This window comes from Chiroxiphia lanceolata, chromosome 24, assembly GCF_009829145.1.
Source record: "Chiroxiphia lanceolata isolate bChiLan1 chromosome 24, bChiLan1.pri, whole genome shotgun sequence".
In the NCBI taxonomy this organism is placed as follows: Eukaryota; Metazoa; Chordata; class Aves; order Passeriformes; family Pipridae; genus Chiroxiphia; species Chiroxiphia lanceolata.
Window position 1 is genome coordinate 6,163,319 of NC_045660.1, and position 21,867 is coordinate 6,185,185.

The 21,867-nt window shown below is 46.9% G+C and overlaps 1 protein-coding gene across 2 annotated transcripts in view; it reads right to left on the bottom strand.

The window, feature by feature from the left end:
* KIAA0319L (KIAA0319 like) overlaps window positions 1–21,867 on the bottom strand; it is a 29,302-nt gene continuing 7,435 nt past the window's right edge. The window contains exons 4-22 of one of the 2 annotated variants that reach the window (XM_032710211.1): window positions 18,458–18,752; window positions 16,390–16,491; window positions 15,451–15,548; window positions 14,229–14,316; window positions 13,112–13,204; window positions 12,409–12,541; window positions 11,217–11,445; window positions 10,350–10,473; window positions 9,663–9,795; window positions 8,653–8,801; window positions 8,212–8,363; window positions 7,868–8,006; window positions 7,384–7,543; window positions 5,800–5,942; window positions 4,705–4,827; window positions 4,083–4,173; window positions 3,635–3,726; window positions 2,022–2,148; window positions 1,603–1,718 (exon numbers count right to left, since the gene is read on the bottom strand). In XM_032710211.1, the coding sequence (XP_032566102.1) occupies window positions 2,039–2,148; window positions 3,635–3,726; window positions 4,083–4,173; window positions 4,705–4,827; window positions 5,800–5,942; window positions 7,384–7,543; window positions 7,868–8,006; window positions 8,212–8,363; window positions 8,653–8,801; window positions 9,663–9,795; window positions 10,350–10,473; window positions 11,217–11,445; window positions 12,409–12,541; window positions 13,112–13,204; window positions 14,229–14,316; window positions 15,451–15,548; window positions 16,390–16,491; window positions 18,458–18,752 (2,454 nt within the window). In that variant the 3' untranslated portion in view covers window positions 1,603–1,718; window positions 2,022–2,038. Of the gene's footprint in view, window positions 1,719–2,021; window positions 2,149–3,634; window positions 3,727–4,082; window positions 4,174–4,704; window positions 4,828–5,799; window positions 5,943–7,383; window positions 7,544–7,867; window positions 8,007–8,211; window positions 8,364–8,652; window positions 8,802–9,662; window positions 9,796–10,349; window positions 10,474–11,216; window positions 11,446–12,408; window positions 12,542–13,111; window positions 13,205–14,228; window positions 14,317–15,450; window positions 15,549–16,389; window positions 16,492–18,457; window positions 18,753–21,867 lie in introns of both variants that reach the window. The other variant, XM_032710210.1, reaches the window with a different exon arrangement.

Here is a 21,867-nt window from a genome sequence, read left to right on the forward strand (position 1 = left end):
TACATTCAGCGAGGGAACGTTCCCTCACATTCAATAGTGTTTAATCTTCATCTAGAGCTCAACACAAATCAGTAGTGCAGCAATATAAATACAACTGAGGAAGTTAAAAGCCTTTTGGCTTTCATAGCTCGAAAAGGAGAAGGGAAAAAAAAAAGAGCCAATGAAACCAAGTTCCAGTTTTTAAATTAAACACAAAGAAAGGCAATGAACTGCTCACCCATCCCCAGAGGAGCAGTGGCATCCTTCATGCCAGCACGAGGCTGAGTTCTGCCCCAGGGCAGGGGTGCAACTCATGACAGCAGCACAGTGAGATAAGGGAGCAGGAATGGGAAAGGACCCTCCCCACACCTGCCCTTGGGCCCAGGTAGCAGGGACATGTGCTGCTGGCACTGCCCACTGCCCTCGGGTACCCAGAGTTCCCTTTTCCAGCACTAAAGGACACCAGGTGTGCTCCTCACACAGGAGCACACAGGGCTCTGCAGCCACAACACCACGAGGCAAGTGAGCTGCCAGCCCCAGGGAGCAGCCAGCTGGGAACTGCAGAGATGTGCCTGGGATGTGCAAATTTTAAAGGAAAAAAAAAATACCACCAAACCAAAACCCCAGAGTATATAGTGTTTCCTAACTGAGATATGGTTATGGGCCAGCCCCATGGACGGTTTGGTGACCAACAGCAGGTGCTGGGGCCAGGGAACATCTCACAGCTTTGGAATGAAGCCAGATGTTGGACACAGGCACCAAAGGTGGGTGTTCCCCCCCCAGCTCTGGTACCCAGCAGGATCTTGCTGCAGGAGGGGTCTCCCAGCCCAAGCAATTACCACAGGTCAGCTTTTCACATCTGAGCAGGCACCAAGGCCCCAGCACTCCCTGTGAGAGCGGCCTGACAGTGATTTAGAGCAGCCACAAACCCCCCTCCTACCTGCAAACTGACGGAGTGTGACCACAGTGTTTACATTCCCCTTCCTCTACACTCCAACACAGCCAAGTGCATGTGAAAGGACAAGCCTAAATTAAAATAGTGCTTAAACCATTAGGGAAGGTGGGAGTAAAGGAGAAGAAAGCTGCTGGACAGTACAAGTAGCCCGTGGTTGGCTACTGGAGCCTGAAGGGAGCTCAGAGCACAGCTCAAAGCCTTGACCTTCCTTCTCTGAGGAGCTCCCAAGGCAAGTGAGCTGGAAGTCCACAGGTGCTCCCTCCACTGCAGTCTGAGGTGGGCTGGGAGGGCCCTGCACATTCACAGTTGCTCCAAGTGGCTCTGTCCTGCTGCTCTCCAGATGCCAGCTCTGTCCTTTTCCAACCCTTCTCCTGGGGTTCACAGTTGCCTCCTCCTCCCTTTGATTTCCCTTGAAGTTCAAATTCAAGTACAACCAGTTTTAACTGAACAAAAAGAAACCCACGAAACCGAAGTTATTTTCTGTGAAACGAGTTAGCAGCGTTGTCCCGAACAAACCGGCCTCCAGAGGCCCTGGCAGGGTGGGGATGGGAGCAGCCTTCCCTGCTGAGCTCCAGCCCACGGCAGCCCAAGGGGAGCTACAGGATTTCCTCCCTCTGGCTCTTGGGTTTGAGTGTCACTTGTCCGTTGCGCAAGGAGCCGTTCTGGCTGCGGAGCAGTTTCCCTTTTTCCCGGTCGGGCCACGTGAAAATGGCTTCGTCGCTGTCCAGTTCGGACTCCGAGTGCATCAGGCTCGTGTTGAGGACCTGGGCTTTCTGCCTGCCACCTTGAAGGAGAAACATCCCCAGGTTAGAAATGCCTTTAACACCAGCGAACCACCTCACCTCACTCCATCCCCTCTAAGTCTCCTTTTCCCATCACGTCCGAGAGGCAGCCGAGTCCGACTTCCCTCTGTGTGTCTCTTATTCCCTCCGATGCTGAAGCCAAAGTGATCCTGTTTCAGACACTCTGGCATGTCAGAGGTCACAACGACACTCCAAGCCAGCACAAAGCACAACGAGCAGGTAGGAAGGCAAATGCTGTGACCAGAAGGGGCTGTGAGTCCGTGTGGGAGCTCTGTCTCCCTGACCTTGCTCGGGGCATTGCCTAGAAAACGCTCCAGGGGCTCACGGCTGGAGTAAGAGAATATGCAGGTGTGTGAGGGAAGATCTCTGCCATCTCACTACCCTCTCTACTCTCCTCTCTGCTGCTCCTGCCTGCAAGGGAAGAGAGATAAATTAGCGGGATGAATTTAGATTAATGCACAAGGACAGGAGAGAGACATTTACTTATATTGTCAGCAGAGGAAATATTTAAATTTAGCTTTTCCTTATTGGAGAAATGCAACGTTTCCTCTGTTAGCAGAAAGCTCCCTGGACATATCTAGCAGGGAAAAAGACTTTAGTCAGCAGCCAGCCTCGGAAGCAGCAAGATGAGTTTAGTTACCAGAGAGCAAATGGCGAGGCACATTTACTCCACTTATTGAACAGTGGGCTCTGAGGTGACAGATGGTCTGATGAAAGCAGAGTTGGGTGCTGAGGGAGGGAAACACCCCCGGGTTTCCTTCAAGGGTATCTGTGTTTGAGCAGTTGGGACAGCCTGGTCCTTGGAGGAACAGCTGATCAGTCTGTCACTGCAGTGCCCTCCATGCTGCTCTTGGGCACTGCTCACTTTGTTGGAACACCATTAAATGGGATAATACCAGGATTATTTTCCACTAGCAAACGAGGATCAGGGACTCTCTTCCACACATGGTTAATACAACCCCTCCTCTAAACAAATCCAGGACACACTTCAGTTCAAAACACACACTTCAGCAGCTGCAGTGCCCCCTGGCCCTTGGTGGGGCTGTGCTTGGCACATCCTTTCCCACATTTCCCTCCTTTCCTGGTCAGTCAGCAGGTGACCACAGCTTGGTCAGGTATCAGATAAGAACACTCCAGCCTGAAATAACTCCCTGATCTCTGCAAAGCACTGGACAAGCACTCTCAGGACAGCAGTGCAGGCAGGAAAATGCTGGCTAAGTACACTGAAGACAAATCCTGCCTCTCTGGAATGGGCCAACGGGCCTGTAGCCACACAGAGCACGAAGAATTCATGGGTCTCCCTCCCAAGTGCACCTGCTTACTGGAAACTACAGGATGAGCTAAAATGGGAAATTTTCAGAGCCCGATGCTCACAAGGGCAAGAATAAATAAGTATATGAACAAGTCATTTGTGGTGGGAAAGTAGAGGGGCAGAAATAAACCTCACTCTCTCCAGTTCAGGTGTTGGTCAGTTTAGTGAAATGCTTAGTGCCACTGGATTCCTGCTTTGCTGTAGAGCATGGCCAGGGAATTGCATATGGGCAAGAAGTGAACTACCAGAACCCAGTGGAAAACTTCAGAGCAGGAGAAGCTACAGTCAAGACCCAGTTTTGGGCTTCCTGGGTCAGGCTGTTCTGCACAGCTTAATGCATCCACTTACCACTTCTGTGATACAAGTGGAGACATCAGGCCAGTTTCAGCCCCAGTTTCCAAACCCAAGATTAGATGACTCACTAAATACCCCATATACAGACCTGAAACAAGCTCTTAGATCTTCTGAGACCCCTCTGTCAGTCCCCACAGCCCATTTGTTTCACTCTGTGATTTTAAGTCCACTGAGGAAGAGTTCTCAGTCAGCACTCTGGAAAGTGCTGAGCTCTTCCCTCTCATGTTTTACCTGCTTTGGGATTTGGTTTTAACTCCAGGCTTTCTTGATCCGTTGCATCCAAAATCTTGTATTTGCTTTTTCTTTTGGATTTTCCTTTCCGTCTAAAGGGGAAGTAAAAGGAATTAAGAGCCAGTCCACTTCTGAAAGAGCCAGAAGAAAAACAACCCTGATCTTCAAAGCTAAAGCACTTGCTATTTAGGATTATGCTCACATTACAAAGTGAAACATTAAGATGTTGCTAAGTTGCACATTTATAGGTTAATCCAAATTTTGCTTTTTAACTGAACCCAGAGCTCTGGGACTTCAACGTTTCACTTGAAACACTTAAGTGACAAACCCCAACACCCCAGGGCTCAGGAGATGACCTGCTGGGACAATGGGTTTGAATCTTTCACCTCCTACTGCAGCTACTTGGCTCTGAAGCACGGAAACGGGGGGGTTATGGCCTCAGTCCCACCTCTTGCAACAGCAGATCACCATCCAGGACAAGATTCCAAGGGCAACCACGATGACGAAAGATGCGATGATCACATACAGCACACTCCACTCTGAAAGCAAAACCCCAGAGGTAAACACGCTTTGGCACCTCATCCAGTTGACAGTGTGCATTTTAGGGGACTATTCTAGGGAAAGAAAAGGCAAGGCCTGACCCTTTGCAGAGTTAGAGGCTGGGATTCCTCACTGAAGCACCACCAGCTCCCCCTGGGAAACCAGAGGCTGGAAATCCAGCATATGGATCCTCACCAGACAAGTTTTAGTGTGTGTTGATTTATAAATTTGGCTTTCCTGTGGCAGAAAAGCCTCTGTATGGGTATGTCAGAAAAGAGCTGTGCTTTATACAGAGAGAGTGGACTCAATCCTTAGTGAGTCTTCACAGGGAGGCTCTGAAGAGGAGTCGCTCCCCAGCCAAACGTCACCTGCCCGCAAGGAACGAGCAGTGAGAGCAGGCAGGGGCCGTCTCCTTGTGTGGGCACCACACCAGAGGGACTGGGACACAGCAGGAGCCTGTGTCTCTGCCCACCCTGGGTTTCAAACCCTGCCTTCTCTCCCGAGGTGCCATCCCAGGGAGGCTCTCTCACCGCAGTTGCTCTCGCCGTCGCCCATCTGCACCCGCAGGAAGTTCTCCATCCAGAACGGGTCACACACGCAGCGCTTGGTGAAGGAGTCGCAGCGCCCGTGCTCGGAGCAGTTCAGCTGACAGGCTGGGGACCAAAACCAGCAAGGTGAACTAAGTGACTCACAGGCGAGGCAGAAACGGGACGAGACAGTTCAGTACAGCCCAGCCCTGTAACACCGGCTTGAATCCGGCCCCTCTGCAGCTCAAACACAGCCCAGCCCTAATCAAACAATAAATCAAAACATAAAGCACCTGGGCCTCGTGCCAGACTAAAACGTCCCACTTTGCCAATGACACAACACACATTTTGCCTGATAAATCCTGATTTTGATATACAAGTTACAGAATTCGTGTATTTGTCGAGTCAATGTTTTTGAACAAGGTTTTGATTTTCCCATTCAAACCCAGCCCGTGAGACAGACAAGAAACAAACAGATCCTTCGAAGGGACCAAACAGAACTGAGAAGTGGCTTTTGAAGACCACAAAATCACAAAATCAGGAAGTACTGAAAATAATTACTTTACATAATTCTAGTTCAAAATCTCTAACTGATTAGCAAATGATCCTCCCAGGACTGTGCTCATAAAAGATGAACAGTGCTAATGTAAAGTTGTAAAAAAAAATGATAGAAGGGAAATGTTTCCTGCAGACTGATGGGTGTGCTGCACAGGAAATTAGAGTGTTCACAGCTACCAGGATGGGCAGTTTATTGTTTTCAGGATGACACTCATTTCAGTGGCTGTAGTCCATTAACACTGTATTTTAGTTTCATAAATATCAATCCACTTTTGGTTTTGTGAATTCTTATCTTCCCAACACCACTACAAGTAAGCACATATAATAAGCTGAATGCTGAATATTGATGAATAACTGATTAGTTTATAGTCTAACAGACTTATTTTCCTGTTTCCCATTTACTAACACGAAAGCTCCTGCAGTGAGTGCAAGTTTGTGTGGGACCTGTGTGTTTCTAGCACCCACGAAGGTCCTTACTCTATCAGGTGGCTGAGAAGAAGGGAAAAGACATGAGTGTGTCCCCCAGAGACTCTCACTTACTGACTGTGTTAATCTCCAGGGCCCGGAAGATGAGGAAATCCGACTGCTGCTTCCGCAGTTCGTTTTTCAGCGTCCAGGCCACCTCTCGTCCTTTGAATATCTGATGGGGAGGCTGGTTCTGCACAAAGAACACCATCTTCGTGCTGGAAGACACACAGAAGTGACTATCTGCTGCTTCTCCAAACAGCAGGTAGAGAGCCACACTCCCCAGCCTGTCATTAGAGGGACTAATTCAGAATCCCAAATTTATTTGAAGGCCAGACTTCTGGCTCTATTTGAAAGCAATAACAGCAGACCTAATCCTACAGCAGAAAACCCTTCAGGACATCTGATCCATTCATATTTTCAAAGCCAGGGCTAGACTGTTTTTTGAGTTTGCACATCAAGCACATCTTTGCATGTTCCTGTTAAGTACCAAATCCCCAAACTGTAAGGTCCTGCTATTTTCATCATCTTCTCCCTCCCTCTCTGTGGGATCCTTAGACCTTATTACACCTGGGGGCTCATTTACCTGCTCAGCACAGAGCTCCAGCCACTGGCCTGGTCCTGGCAGAGACAGAGAGGTAATATTACAACAGAAAGTGCTGGTTCCTCTGTTCAGAGCTCTCTAGGTTTGCATGGACAATGAATTCTGATTTCCCTGCCACATCAGGCCACGTGGACACGAAGGAATCGATACATCTCTGCACTCAGGGAAATGTGAAATAACAGCAGGTTTATTTCTGACTTGCTGCAGGACTCTAAGCATGTCCCTTAAATCTTCTTCAGTGCTTTAGCTACCTTAAAGCTACTCCACTTTCAGTAAAAACTAAGTGCAATATTGCACTTATTTCAACAGCCTGCCACTGGTGGCTTGCTGCAACCATCCAGGCAGGCAACATGACCCCGACCCACAGCCCTGCCCAGCAGCCAACCTCCATGTGTTTAGAAGAGATGCAGTTTACTGTAAGCCAAATAGCAATCAAAATTAGCTTTCCTTATCTCTTCAAACAAAAAATACACTGGCTTTCAACATTTTATTGTACATTAGATTGAAGTAGTTGTGTAGGAGGCAAAGCTAATGCAGAACTAGTGGAAGGTGTCCCTGCCTGTGGTGGAGGGTTGGAATTGGATGATCTTTAAAGTCCCTTTCAAGCCAAACCATCCTGTGATTCTATAAACCACCAAGTTAGCATGAAGGTGAGGGTGAAAGGGATTGTTACACATCATCTTTGCTGGGGGTCAGTGTTTCACCAAGCTCCTGCACTAGGCCCTGTTATTTCTCCAGTTATAAATCACAGCTGCAGAACATCCTTCAGACATTCTCCACAATTCTCAAAACCAAATCAGATTAGTTCTTATTTTACAGGTTTGAGGGGAAAAGACATTAACAGCAGGAGTTTTCAAGGACAATGCACCATCTCCAGAGGGGAAAGATACTCAAGACCTGCTTGGCAACTCTGACTTGAGCAAGCAGGAATATCAGCGTTAAGCAACAACTCCACACGTTCTGATTGTCCAAACTGCTTCCCCAGAGGAAAGAGCCCTTGGTTTACCAAACCCTCATGCAATCCACCTCTGTGCACCCTCCCAGATGAATCCCACCTTTGCTCAGTGTAGGGCTGGATCTTTTGCACTGTGATGTCTGAGTCCAGGACCCCCAGCAGCACCCCAATCTGCCTGATGAACATCCCCTTCTGCCGCTCCGTCAGCTGGCTCACGTTGACATCCAGAATTATCTCCACGAGGTTGTTTTTCCTGGGATCTGGGGAGAGCACAGATAATACAGATCTTCAGAGTTTCTATTTAACAGCCTGGGTAGAAGGCAGGTTTTTAGCACCTTTCCAGAATGTTTCTGGTTTACACAGCAATACAGAATGGAACTGCAGGGAGGGATGCAAGCCTGACTTTCACAGGTAACATCAAGCACTGAGAGTCAGCCCCCAAGAACCACAGGAAAATAGAATCACACCCCCAAAACTTTTGACTTTTACAGTTCTAAGATGGACTAGGCCATACATTTTAATCCCAGTACACTGTATCCAGAGGATTGTAGGTAAACATAGTACAGCACAAACCCCAGACCCACCAGGTTTGACCTCCACTGTGGTCCTTTCCACATCACTCTCTCCTTTGGCATCTGTTACTCTGAGGTGAAATGTGTAGGTCCCTTCTACCAGATTGGACAGGAGGAGGACAGGATGATGGTCTGAGTTATTTAAGACCTCCTGGGAAGGCAGAACAAAGTAAGTGTGAAGAAACAAAGGATCAAACTAGCCTTATATATATAATACATACATATATATATCTCATACTAGTGATATCAGGATATCACCATAAGATAACAGCGCAACAATGAGCTTTACATTTCTTCAGGAGCTGCCAGTGCCACCTTGCACTGACTTTTGTGATGCTTTACAAAAGGAACCTCACCCCAGCTGCAGGGCTGCCCTCATCCCGTGTCCACAAGTAGCTGACGATCCCCTTGTCATCAGAGGACTTGGATCCATCCAACTCCGCCGTGTTTGTGGGCAAGGTGATGACAACGTTCCCAGCAATCTTTGCAACAGGAGGCTTGTTTATCTCTAAATAAACAGAGAGAAAGCAGTTGGAGGAAGATCTGGTTATGCCCAATCAGAAATTACTGCACCAGATCTCCTGTGTAACCCAGACATCCCTGTCTGACCCCAAGGAAGAGAAGGGAAACACTGCATGATTGAGCTGAAGGTACTCTTCCTCCAGAAATGGCAAACCTCTGACACAGGGAAGTCCATTTCAGTGCTCTCCACAGTATTTCCTCACTCTTACTGTGCCTCTGAACCCAGGTTTTGCTGAACTGCCCAGAGACTTGAGCTCTGCTTGTGGCTGACGTACCTTCTTTGACGATGACGTTGACGGAGCTCTGGCTCTGCAGGTTCCTCTCATCTTTCACTGTCAGAGTGAACTCGTATGTCCCAACCTGGAGGCCTGTGACAGTGGCAATGCTGCTGTTGGCATTCTCCAGCTTCACACCATCTGGACCCCTAACCAAAGCACAGGGGGTTTGTTCAGTTTTTGACCTTTTTCAGGGGTTTTGATCAGTTTAAATTTTGCACAGAGCACGGGAGGCAGCCTCGCTCCAAACAGGAGGCTCAGGTTCAAGCAGAGTTTGTGGGGATGCAAACAGACAGATGGCTGGAAATACAGTGTCCATGACAAAAAGCAAAATCATGTTCTCCAGTTACAGCAAGATAATCCAAAGAGTAAGTGCAGCATTCAGAACAAAAAGCATAATTTCTGGTGGTTTAACACAAAAAGTGGTTCGTTCAGAAAATTGGCTCATGAACTGCACAATGAGTCAATTTTGTAAAGAAAAGGTGTAGAGCAAAAATAGTCCTTCATTTATAAGAGCTTTGCACAGACTTTGCATTACCAAACAGAAAAAGCTACTGCAAGTTGCTCATAGGCTTTTTTCTGAATTCCCTAAAGCACTTCAGGGAATTTATAGTCTGAAGAGAAGCACGACAATGAGAAGAGAATGCAGCAAAAGCATCAAACAAACTGCAAAAGCATCAAGTTCAGAGGCTCTGCAGTTCTTGGATTACAAGAGTCAGTCTCTCCATGAGACCAAGATCAAATTCCACTGCTGTGAAGAACATGGCTGAGCCACAACCACAGTGAGAGTGGGAGTCAGGCCTAGAGATGAAGGCAAAGCTATTTCTCATGCTCAAACAAAACTCCACCTCTCTGCAATCAAACATAAATCCTTGTCTCATTCAGGTCACTGGCAAAGCTTGTCAGGCCCAATGTGACTGGGACTGAACACAAGGGAGGTGTGTGGGGGTGTGTCCTGTTTGAAATGAAAGATTTGGACACACAAGAACATTCTGGAAGGTGACACACACCGTGTTTTCTCCCAGAGAAAGGAGACTATCTTCTGGTCATCCGAGCTCTTGCTGCCATCTAGAGTGGTGCTGTCCACGGGAAGAGTCAACTCTTTGTCTGGACCAGCATCTGCCTTTGGGGGCTTGTTGTTCTCTGAAAGAGGATGGGATATTTTTCATACACATGCCATAAAGGTGGAGCTTTAAACCCCTCCATTAAGAGTTTTCACCATGATCCCCAGTATCTCTCTTGCCCACCACCTCCTACTTCAATAGTGAGGTTTAGAAGCAGTGAAGAATTCCAACCAGCATTTCATTCACACATGTGCAGTAAAATGAGACTGAAATCTAGCTACTCTGAATTGTGTTCTCACTCCCTAAGTACTGCTCCACTTTTCCTGCCCCTGTCCCAGGACTTAGCACTGTGGGCAGACACAGCTGCTTGGAAACACAATCCTGCAATTATGGTGGGATAACATCAACTAGATTACATTCTGTAAAATAAGAGAACAGCCTAGAAAGGCAATATTCCTAGAAGCTTTCTTTAGCTCATTTAGCAGCAATATACCAGCCCAGAATGGTCCTATTTTAGAGCAGCTTTTCTGAAAGCAACACAGAGCTACCATTAGATCTAGAGTTTGCTGGCAGATTGCTGCTCACCTCTAACCCCTGGAATGGAAGCAGCAAAGGCAGGGAAAGGCAGCTTACCTGGCTGGACTATCACAGTGACCTCTGCAGTGGACTGGTGGCCAGCAGAATCAGTCACTATGAGCTGGTAGGTGTAATCACCTTCCTGCATTGCAGAGAGCTGCAAGACTGGTGTCCTCACCCCCTGAGAGAAAACATATTCATGGATTAAAACCAATTCTCACTCAGAAGACTGATTCTAAAATAACTATTACCAGCAGATTCCAGGGGGTTATTACCAACTCCTGCTATGGGGGCAGGAGACTGTGCCACTTCAGCATGCAAAGCTCTTACAGCTGAATTTATGCACAGCTCCAAGGACACTGCTGGGGGACATAACAAGAGTAATGCCATACAGGCATTCAGGCCTTCTGGGATTCAACAGTTCCCAACTCCAGCAAAACCTCTGGGGAGCCCTGTGCAAATCCCACACACTGTGAACCCAATTCATGGACTTTCTTATTCTATACATTTGGCAGTAGTAATAATCTTTAAAAGAAAAATGATGACAAGGAAACAAGTTCCAGCATTTACTGTTGAGGACTGAGGAGTGTCTGGGCAATATCAGCAAAGTTTAGACTCCAAGGTTCAATTCAGAAGTTCCCATCTCTCTCAATCCTCCTTCTTCAGCAGGATTTAAAACTGCACTGCTGAAGAAAGGAAACAGGGTGCCAGTGAAAACCAGTGGCTAGGCTGGTGCACCAGCTCAGCCAGGAAGCCAACACCAGCTCCATGTGGATTTAATTTTAAGGACATATTTAACCACCACGTGCTTGCTTGGTAGGATTATGAAAGCCACTTGCTGACAGTCAATTAAAAATGGTTTGAGCATAGGTAAAAAGCCAGCTAGTGAGGAATCCAAGTGGAACAGAGGAGACCTGCACTGACCTGCATCTCCATGACCTTGCCCTTGCTGTTGGGGCTGAGCAGCCACTCGTAGCTGACGATGCTGTGATCGTCCGTGCTCTGGTTCCCGTAGAGCGTGATGGAGTTCTGGGGCAGGGTGATCACCTGGTTGGGGCCTGCATTTGCCACGGGGGGATAGTCCACTGCCTTGTTCACAGTCAGGTTGGCAGTGGTGGAGTTGCTGGCACCATCTGAGTCCACGACTGTGAGACTGAAGAGAGGGAAAAAGAAAAAGGGTCGTGGTGAGCTCAGTACACAACACTGGCTGGGGTTACCTCAAATGCAACACAAGAGTTAGAACTTAAGATACTTTTAAAGGCAGGATAGTAATTTTTTTCAGGAGTGAAAAAAACCCTGTAGTTCGACGACACTTTGCTTTTTCTGAGTAGAAACTTCCCCCAAATGCCCAGCTATCAAGCCTCAAAATGATGCAAGAAATTCAACAGTCACATCCATCTCTCACTTGAAATCCATCAAGCAGTTCCAAGGTGAGACATAGAAGTTCATTGTTAATCCACAAGTGCCCTGGACACAGCATTTCTTCCCCCTGGTAGAATGGTACCACAAAATAGAACTGTTTGTTGCTAAATCTAGATCTGAACATGGATCTGAATGGTTCATATACCAACTGCTCAGAAGAAAACAGTGTTCAGTTATAGGTAGTCTGGTTTAATTCAAATAGATCTGCTATGCAGTGATGGACATCACACCAAAATGCAGGTCCAAAGGAAAAACACAGAAACAAACACAAAAATCAGCTGCTATCTATTGCATAAAACCATTAGGCCTCATTCACTTATCTGGGCCAAACACACTGCATTTAAAAACTGGATTTGAAGACTGCATTTCTTCCTAAGCCTTTACCCAAAGAGTTTAGATTTGACATTTCAAGAGACATTTTGCAGCCTGACAGACCATTCCTTCCCTTCTGCCTTCATCTTAAACCAGGGCTACAAGCTAAGAATAAGAAGTAGCTGGACAGCTTATCTCTCCTGAAGTGAAAAGCAACAAAACTCTACCTGAAAGTGCAGGAGTGGAGAGGACATCACAAAATGGAGTTCTCTCCCTGTTTTGTGTTGTTTTTGTTTTTTTTTTTAACCAGATGAACACTTCAGGAATCTCATCCATTTTACTTTCAGGAGATGAGAACTGTTGACTGTCAGGTGTGACCTACCTGAAGGTGTAATTGCCAGGCACCAGGTTGGTCAGTGTGAGTATGGCAGTGTCACTGGAAACCTTCTCCTCCCGCAGGGGACCCTTCAGCTCCTCCCAGTGGTAGCTGACAATTTTATCATCATCGGTGCTCTCTGTTTTAATTATGGAAGAAAACACACATACAAGGAGCTGGAAAATGCTGCTTCTCAGACCCCATGTGGTCAATCTCTACTTCAGTCCTGGGCTTAGTGGGTAAAGGCATTTCTGGTCCAAGCCCAGAGTCTCTGTTATGCTCAGACACCCAAACTGTAACAAATCAGGGCTAGCTGGGGGTCAGACAACCTGAATTTATTTTAAGAAACTCCTGAAAAGCTCTAGTGCAGGCCAGGATTACTGAAGGTGATAAGTCAGTAACTAACACGTCTGAAGCTCAACGCAAGAGCCCGGTAATTTTGACGGGCAGTAATTATTTTTTTATTCTAAGCAGCAACCTCTAGAGCTTTTCCTTATTTAGGAGATTGGCTCAGGCCAGTGCCCTTCAAAAGGGAACACAGAGAGGTGCTGTCGTGTGTGTTCCCCTCTCCTGGCAGGACAGGCTGATTCTTTTCCCTGAACTGTGTTTGAGAGTGTCACAGCTTCTCTTAAACTTTGTGCAAAGGGCCAGCCCAGAACCAAACACAAAGCCCGGCCTTAAAGCTGCTCCTAAAGCTGCAGGAACTCACGGCTGCCGTCGATTAGGGTGGAGATGGTTGGCAGTGAGATCTCCTGGAACTGTGGGGACACGATGGCAACAGGAGGCTGGTTCACCCGGGGCTCTGCAACAACAACAACAACAACCCAGCTTTACCAGGGCACTGCAGGCCCATCCCAACAGACAGCCCTGCCAAGGAGCTGCACAACTATCAGTGACTGTGATTCATGCTCTCAGCAAGTTCTATACCAGCCTGGGCCAGCAAAAGGGATTTAAAGCAGCAAGGAGGTGAACTGCCACCACACCAGGGCTCTGGGAAAGGATGCACTGCATCAGCTCACCCATACAGTCCAGTACAGACCATTCTAACAGAGCAGCACTTGCAGCTTCTTGCCAAAGTCTGGCTGCTGCTCTGAAAAATGAATGGTTTTGCTGCATGCTGCCAGCTGCAGAGTCACTGCTTATAAGGAAAGGATCATTCACAGCACCCAGAAGGCCAGCCATGCACTCCTGCTAATTTAGGGAGTGCAAGAGCCCTTCTTTGCCCCCAAAGGTGGTAGAAAAAGAGTTGTTGAAGTGTGCAAGATAAAGGGGTTTTACTGCAACCTGTGGTTGTCTCTTTACACAGGCCATCTAAAAAGTGAGACAGCCAGCATAAGCTCCATCAGCTCACCTCCAAACCACGTCTTACAGTAAGGAATGAAATTTGACTTAACCTGCCTGTGGCTGGAAATTATATTCTTTACTGGACAGGGAAGAAAACAACCTCCAAAGGAGCTTCAAAGCTCTGGCTTCCCTTCAGTTTTTGCTCCTGCTGCTGTGAGGTTTTTGCCAGGTTGCAGCTAGTTTTTATGGAAGCAGTGGCCTTCCAGGGTGAGGTGTTTGCTGAGCACTTCTGTGTCAGTATTTCAGCTCTTTTATTGACTGGCTGGCCTGATGCAGTACAGCAGAAATAGCTGTGTGTTACCAATAGCTTCCCATCTCGGGAAAGGACTTAATAAATATATATATATTCACTGAGTTGAGAGCACAACGAGTTTTCACTATGTTAAACCACAGTCCAGCTAAATAAGCAAACTCCATGACACAAATGTCATGGTTTGCCAGAGAGAGGTGAAGTTAAGGAAAGGTTCAGTCCCCCCACTCACTTGGATTCACTGTCACATTCACATATCCCTCTCCATGGGCGTTCTCCCCATCGACGACGACTTTGAACTCGTACAGACCAACTGTCAGCTGGAAGCAAACACAAAGGATTATTTACCTACAGGTTGGGAGCACCTTGTCAGGAGCTGTGGGAAGGTCAAGTTCCTGTGCTTTGGCACAGAAGCACCCAAACAATTATCCTTCAGCCTTCTGCATGCACAGCAAAGGATGGTTTCCAAGCCAAAATGGTATTACACGTGTTTTAGTTCACAATGGCTGTGCAGAAAAGACTCATATTTCTCTCTGCCATGGGATTGTCAGTTAAGCTTTATTTTCCAGCAACAACAGGCAAATAGAAGAGAGATAACAGAGATTAGTTCAGGTTGTCTGGCTACAGGGATCTGTACTAGCAGATTGCATTTGAGATGAGAAAGGCAGCATGTAAGAAGAAAATCTCTTCTTGTGTGTTTTTACAAATGAAAGTGTTTCTTCTCTTCCTTCTATGAGCCAGTGACCCCTTCCCCATTCACTGCTGAGCCAAAATGAGAGGGAGAAGGATCAGGTGCTGGCCAACAATCATGATACCCTAAAGATTGAAATCCTGACAGAGAGAGGCACGCTCCTTTTGAAGGGCTTTGCTCTGCATGATATCCTGACTGAAGCCTGTAGGGTTTTATTACAGTGCAGCAGAACCCAAGATGCTCAAATGAATGTCTCAAATACAGAACTGTATATTCACAGCACTAAAGCCATTCCCTTGTTAAGAATCCCCGTGTGCAGGAACTGGCAACCCTTTCCCTGGTGGAGCTTTTCTAAGAGCAGAGCCAGGGACATGCTACAGGATATTCCACTTATTAATGGAAGCAGCAAGTCCCCTTTTCAGTGGGCAGTACAAGGCTCAGACCTAACCAGACCAGCACACAGTTCCAGGAACATTCCCACCCCTGTGTCCCTGCTAAATTGTGCCATTTGTGTGCCTTGTCACACCGCTTGTAGGCAGCTTGTTACATCCTGAAATCAATCGATTCTTTCCCTCGTGCCAGATCAATCTCCTTTTTTTAAGAGCCTTAGAAGAGGGCTTGCAGTCAAATGTTGGCTGCCTGCCCATCATGCAATTTCCTATTCATCCTGAAATCCCATACAAGTCTTTTCCTGGCTGCCAGGGTCCCCATCTCCTCCACCTGGCATTTAACACAACAAGATACGAAGAAGCAAAAGCTTTACCTTAGACAACTTCAGGGTCTGGGAATGCTTCCCTGCCATTTCTCCACTGTAGTCCTTTGGATGAGTAATCAATTCCCACTCATAGGAATATGTGGTTCCTTAAGAAAAAAAAGGGCCAGATGTTTATTTTCAAAGCCTGCCTTTGTGCCATGCTAAAGAACTGCAAGGGTATTAAACATTTACAAGGCACATTCTGCTGCACTGTGGAGAAATGAGACAGCTTGGAGTTTGGGCTGCGGCTATTTGGGAATATACCCGGGAAAAGAGACAATCTGTGCTTCTAAACTCATTTACTCTGGAGCCAAAACCCATCTTTCAGCCTCTAAGGCCATAAGGAGCTTTGGAACAATCACAGCTCCAGGATAGTAAGAGAGAAAAGCCTTATCACGCTCTCAAATCCTGCAGACACAAAGTAACACTGGGTTTGGAATGGGAATGAATCAATCCCTGCTGCTGCACAACACGACCACACCTGCCTCTCCTCTGCAGCTCCCACTGCCACCGTGGCCAGAGTTAAGATAAGAACTTTACAAATACCTGCCAACAATTTGCATGATGAAATGAGGAGTGTACAGAAATGTGTTCCTCAGCAGGCCAACCCCCCAAAGCAGATTTACCAATCCACCCAACTTGCTAAGACAGCTCAGTTCCCATCAGCAAATATCAAGAATAGATGCTGAAGACCCACTGCTTCCTCACACACCACTTTACAAATGTGCCATCCCCCAACCCTAATGATTTTGTAGCCCTTTCCATTTCTTTGTCTCACTCTTTTCTTTAAGAGGCACCATGGGGTAAGAGCAGAGAACGAAAAATTTCTACAGCAAAGCGCTCCCTGACAAAAGACATCCTCAAGACCGTCCTCATTTAATGCTGTATGTAAGGCCTGTTTTCCATTCCACATTCCAAGCCCTCAGCAGGTTCCCAGGGAAGCCTTACGAGGTGGTGGTTCAGGAAGCACGAACGCGTTCAGCTGCACTTCGTTCTTGGGCAGGGTCACCTCCACGCTGTCTCCAGCAGAAACCACCAGTTCCTTCACAACTGACAGGGACAAACACACAGTTGGAACAGGAACAGGAAAGAAATCACATGCATGCATAAAACCACTCTGGTTTCAGAGTTTATGGAATAAAACCCAGCTAGCAATGGTGTATTTTGTAAACATCCTGTCCCCCAGTACAGTTCCCCTTTCAGGGTTTGCTCTCCTTGTTAATCCAAAAGGGGGTTTATAATTTTAAGAGAAGCCCAAAATTATTCAGTCATCTCTGTCTTTGCAGACACTGAAACACGACCCTTGGGCCCTGCAGAGGGGAATCTCTTCACCCAGCCCAGCAGGATGGGGAGGGTTTTACCTGACAGGTTTCTGGCCCAGAACCCGGCTGCAGACGCAGCAAGACAAACACTATTTCCAAACTGCAATTCCAGAGCTTCATAAATATATGAAGAATCCACAGAATTTCTTGTCTGAAGAACTGCTTGAGGGCTAAGAGAATTTTCTAAAACCTGCATAGCTGCCACACTGACTATGAAAGCTCAAAACACAAACCTGGTCCTTTTATTTATATTTTCTTTTCCACCCCCGCTTAGGAATTTTCTTGCCATTCCATTTCAAATAAGCTGACAGGTAGTTTGTTTCAAAAGACTACAGAGTAACCTTGAAAACTATGGCTGGTGACATACTTTTTCTGCTTTTTATTAGCGTTAAGGTAACCAGAAAGTAGAACACATTTCTTCTTAAAAGCACCTCTCAGCCTCCTCATCCTCCCCTTCCCTTCCCATTTGCTTTATGTTTGTCTTTTTATTACTGGGCCGGGGAATTATGCAGAGAAAACAAGAAATTCAAGTGAAAAAAGCTGGGGAAAAAGTCCTTAAACATTTAGCTTTTCTTCCATCTTTATTATCTATTAACTATCTACTTATCTATTATCTACCTTCCATGTTCATTAGCTATTGGAATTAACCATCTTTTTTTCCACCCTCAATTATTGCAGACTGTGGGACATTATAACTCCATCAGTCTTTCAGCCACAAAGAGTTCCAAGGCAAAAAAAAATCAGATCTCAGCAGGAAAAAATAAAACCAAAACCCAGATAAACAGACAAAAACCCTTGGAAAAACTGCTTTTTACATCATCTTTGCATTGGTTAGCAAACTCAGGAGACCCTGGCTATGTTACTCTTCCAGCACAAGCCAATGAAGATGTTTAAAGTATATTTTCCAGTTTTAACTGGGGTAAGCCCTTAAAAAAAATATTAATTGTTAGCACAAGCAGCCAATGAGCTTCCTACCAAACACATCTCTGGATTCAGTGCTTCCCTTACACTTTCCATTTGTTCCCTTGTAAGGGAAAGGAACCCTAAATTCAAAAGAAATTCAGCTGTGAATACTTCAGCAAAGTGGATTAACTGAATTCTGAGGCACCACACGACCAGCACACACCGTTCCCTGTCCATATTCCATCCCTACAGGGAGAGCTGATGGCCTGGGTGAGGGAACAGAGCTGCCAAAGGGCATTTTGGCTTTCGTACATTTTCACCAGTCTGTTTTAGGAAATAGCAGTGTGAACAGAAACATCCCTGTGCTGCAGAGCACAGCGTGGGCTGGGAGCCAAGCACACTGTTCTCCACGGCTGAGCTGTGCAGTGACACTCCAGGGACACAAAATCACCAGTGACCCCCCTTTTGGAGCAGACTTGGAGATTCCAGCTGGACGTGATCGACAGCAGCGTGCCAAGGCTATGGAAAAACACTTCCCAGGACTCTGCCCTGCGTCACCCCTCAGCTTTCACTTGGGGAATTAAGACATCCCCATCACTTTCCTGCTGCCCTCAGACGCAGATTTATGATGCCCAAGCCCCATTCCCGGCCCTCAGGAGTTACTGGAGCTGACACAGGGATCTCAGTGCTTTCTCCAAGGTACCAGAGTTACCTCCTGCTTTTCCACGCTGCCACGGGCTGTCACCAAACCCTCAGGAGGTGACATCTGCTGGAGCCCTGCGTGTCCTCACCTGGCGTGGTGGCAGCAGTGCTGGGGGACACAGCAGTGCTGCTCTGGGCTGTAGGAACACTGCCATTGGTGGGAACTCCACTGGGCACAGAAGTAGCTGCCTGAGTCTTGGCTGTGCTTTTCACTGGCACGGGGCTGACCGTGGGCAGTGCCCCGGAGGGGTGAGGCTGGGCCACAGCACCATCCCCGGGCTGCCCAGGCTTCTCAGTCTTCCCTGGGGATGTCAAGCCCTGGGCCACAGGACTGGAGGACGTAGCCACCACTGATGGTTCTGGTGCAGATGTTCCTGGGTGGACCTGTAGAAGAAAAAGTTCTTATTTTGACTTGAACATCGAACATCAGATCTAAGTTGCCCTTCACCTCCTCCACACTTAGGGAAGCTGAGAAGTCCCTCATTTGTTTTTCCCAGAAGCAGGATTTTTTACTGCTCCCTTTTCTGAACTATTTCTCTGTGTTATTCCATAACAGCTAACAGGACATTTCTAGCTCAGCTGAACACCAGTTAACACCACATCTGACTACAGCAGTACCAAGGCTGTTGATGTGGCAAATACAACAAAAGATCCGTGTTCAAAACTGCAGCGAGTGGAGCCAAGAGAACGGAGAGGTGGGATAAGACAGACCCCAAAAACAGGGACCAGGAACTGGAGTTCATTTATTTTGGCTGTGATTTCCTTTTCCCAAAGCTGTGCAGTTGGCCAGCACGAGGCAGGAGGATTGCAATGGCATTTTTATGTAATAAGGGGATCGTTGCAGCAAGAGGAAATTTATTTCCGAATCCCTCTTCAAAGCAAGGTGACCCAACACAGCTCCCTGCCTGCAGGCCCTGGGAGATGCTGCTGGGCCAGGGAGTGCAGCCAGAGGGCACAAAGTTTCCTCACGTGCCCACAGGATGAGCCACTTGATTGAAAATGATCAGAGTGGCAGCAACAATTTCCTTTCTTTCATCAGAAAATTCCTTTTACGGGACCTAGCCCCATTCCAGTTCCTTGCCTGACAGGCAATACTCTTGACAATTTACCCTCCACCACGAAGTCCATGTGTGTAGCACATTTCACTGCTCTAACTCTATTTTGAGAACATCTGCTAAATATTTAAAATGGAGCAATTTACCATCTTTGACTCAAAAAGTGCTTTGGAGCTGAATTTCTCACCACTACTCCCCATCAGAGGAGTGATCAAAAGCTCGTTTTGGAGGAAATACTCTTGAGCTTGCTGGCACTCAGTCCAGGAAACAGGAACTGGGAAAGAACTTGAGCCCATGGTGGGCAACATCCTGGTCAGTAAATGGGCTGGGCTTTAGAAAACACTAAATGTTGGTTGTAAAAATAAAGCCGTGGTGTCCACATTGAGCAGCCACACCAGGAGCAGCAGGGGAGGCACTGAAAGCTTCTCTGCAGGTTTGTGTTTTTTTCCAGCCTTGGGCAAATCATTTTCTCTTGCCATATCTCAGCTCGCTTTCAGTCTAAGACTTTAAACCAATTGTTTGATTAACATCTGAGCTTTATGAAGCAACAAGCCAAACACTATTTGTTAGTATTACGGACACAAGTTGTTTTTCTTTATTTGGCTACTTATTAATGGGTTTCCTTTAACAAAAGTGTGGATTCTCTGGAATCCATGCAGGCAGAGTCTGGCAGGCTGCCCTGCATGGGCGGCCTCAGGGCAGCTGGCTGTCCCAGGCTGTATCATCTTCCACCCACCCTTAACTGGCCAACTCAGGGGACTGACTCCCTCTCACCAAGATAAAGCTGGAAATGGCTGCAGGACAAGAGAGGAGTAGCCAGGCAGGAACTCAGACTATGAGACAGACTCTTTAGGAAAGGCACAGGAGAACATCTCCATGATTTCTCACCACTACAGAACCCTAACCCTTTTCCTCCTCAAGAATCAACCCAGAAGGGTCACAAGAAACACAGTCACAGACACCACACTGGAGACCCACATCCACCCACTGGCCACAGCAGAGTCCCCACTTTGCTTGGCAATATTTCCAGTGAGCTGGAGGCTTCCTTGACTCACTTCTAATGCCTAAAACCCCCCTACTTTACAGTTAAGAGAGATCCTCTTCCTTCCAAAAGTCTTAGGATGAATTGACAGCCAAATGTCTGTGGAGAGCTGGAATTAGATAAGCTTTGCCTGGGGCAACATAACAGTCAAAAATGCCTCTAATGCTTTCGAGCTGAGACATTTCTTATCTTTGCTCCATAACTCGGAATTCTTTAAAGCAAAGAACAGGATTTCATTCTTGGGGATAAACAAGAAGGAGACTAGAAGTTTGCCAGCTGTGCTGTCTTATTAGCTTAGAAAATAGAGAGAAGTAGCACATTGGCCTGAGTGAATGTAGACTGTTGATTCCGACCCCTAAATGCCTTTGGCCTGGGACAAATGACCTGATCTCCTTGTCTAAGAGGGCTGTGTCTGTAAGATGGACTAGAGTGGGATGTGCATCAGAACCCACACTGAGCCTAGGTTATTTGAGAGAAAAATACCTGTATGCCAGACTTTTCTTTTTTTTTTAAATTTAAATGGGCCTGGTCTGAATTTACAAAATAGGCTCTTTTTCAGCTTAGATGGTTCCACACCTGTGAAGACACTTAAGACACAGAAATGTGAGTAATGTCACAAACCATTAGAGTTAGTGCTGGCAGTGAAGAGAGACCTTTCCTTGTTCCTCATGGACTAAAAAGCACCCAGCACCAGCAGGAAGTGTGACAGCAGGAGCCCAACAGGGGTTGGATGTAAGGGCAGGAATGAGCTCTGGCTCTGTTGCAACACTCCTGGCTCCAGCCTTTCCCAGTGTGCCTGCAGAGCTGCTGCAGTGCTGCTGCAGCCTGCTCACCAGCACTGCTGCACTTCAGTACTTCTCCTGCCTGGCTGTTAAATGTGCTGCTATATTTTAAAATTGACAAGTAATTCTGCAACGAGGCAGAAAAAAAGTGCCTGGAAAATGTCACTTTAAAGGAAAAGCAGAGATTTCTCTTCCTTAGTTAAAGGCTGATGATGCACTGTGGTTTATCCTGGTTCCAAAGCAGGGGTACAGTAAAACCACAAATTAATGCTCACTGCACATCAGCAAAGCCACTGTGGATGGCTGAGGAGCAGAACTGCAAGAGCAAAATTAAACCCACAGGGCAATGTTTCCCCCAAACTTTCCCTTGCCTTCTCCCTCAGTCTGTAGGAGCAAAGGAAAAGATTTGCCTTCCACACATTCAATGCTCAGCAGCAGCAGGGGAGAATATGCACATTCATTTCTCTCTCCCCTTTCAGGGAGGAGTTAAGAGCCACTTTGATTTCAAATGTCCCTTCCCACTTTGGGTGTTTGATGCTCCCAGGTATGAACAGTCAGTATGATCCAGAACTCTCCCCATCTTCCAAACCTTCCCAAAGAACAGAATTAAACACCCAGCA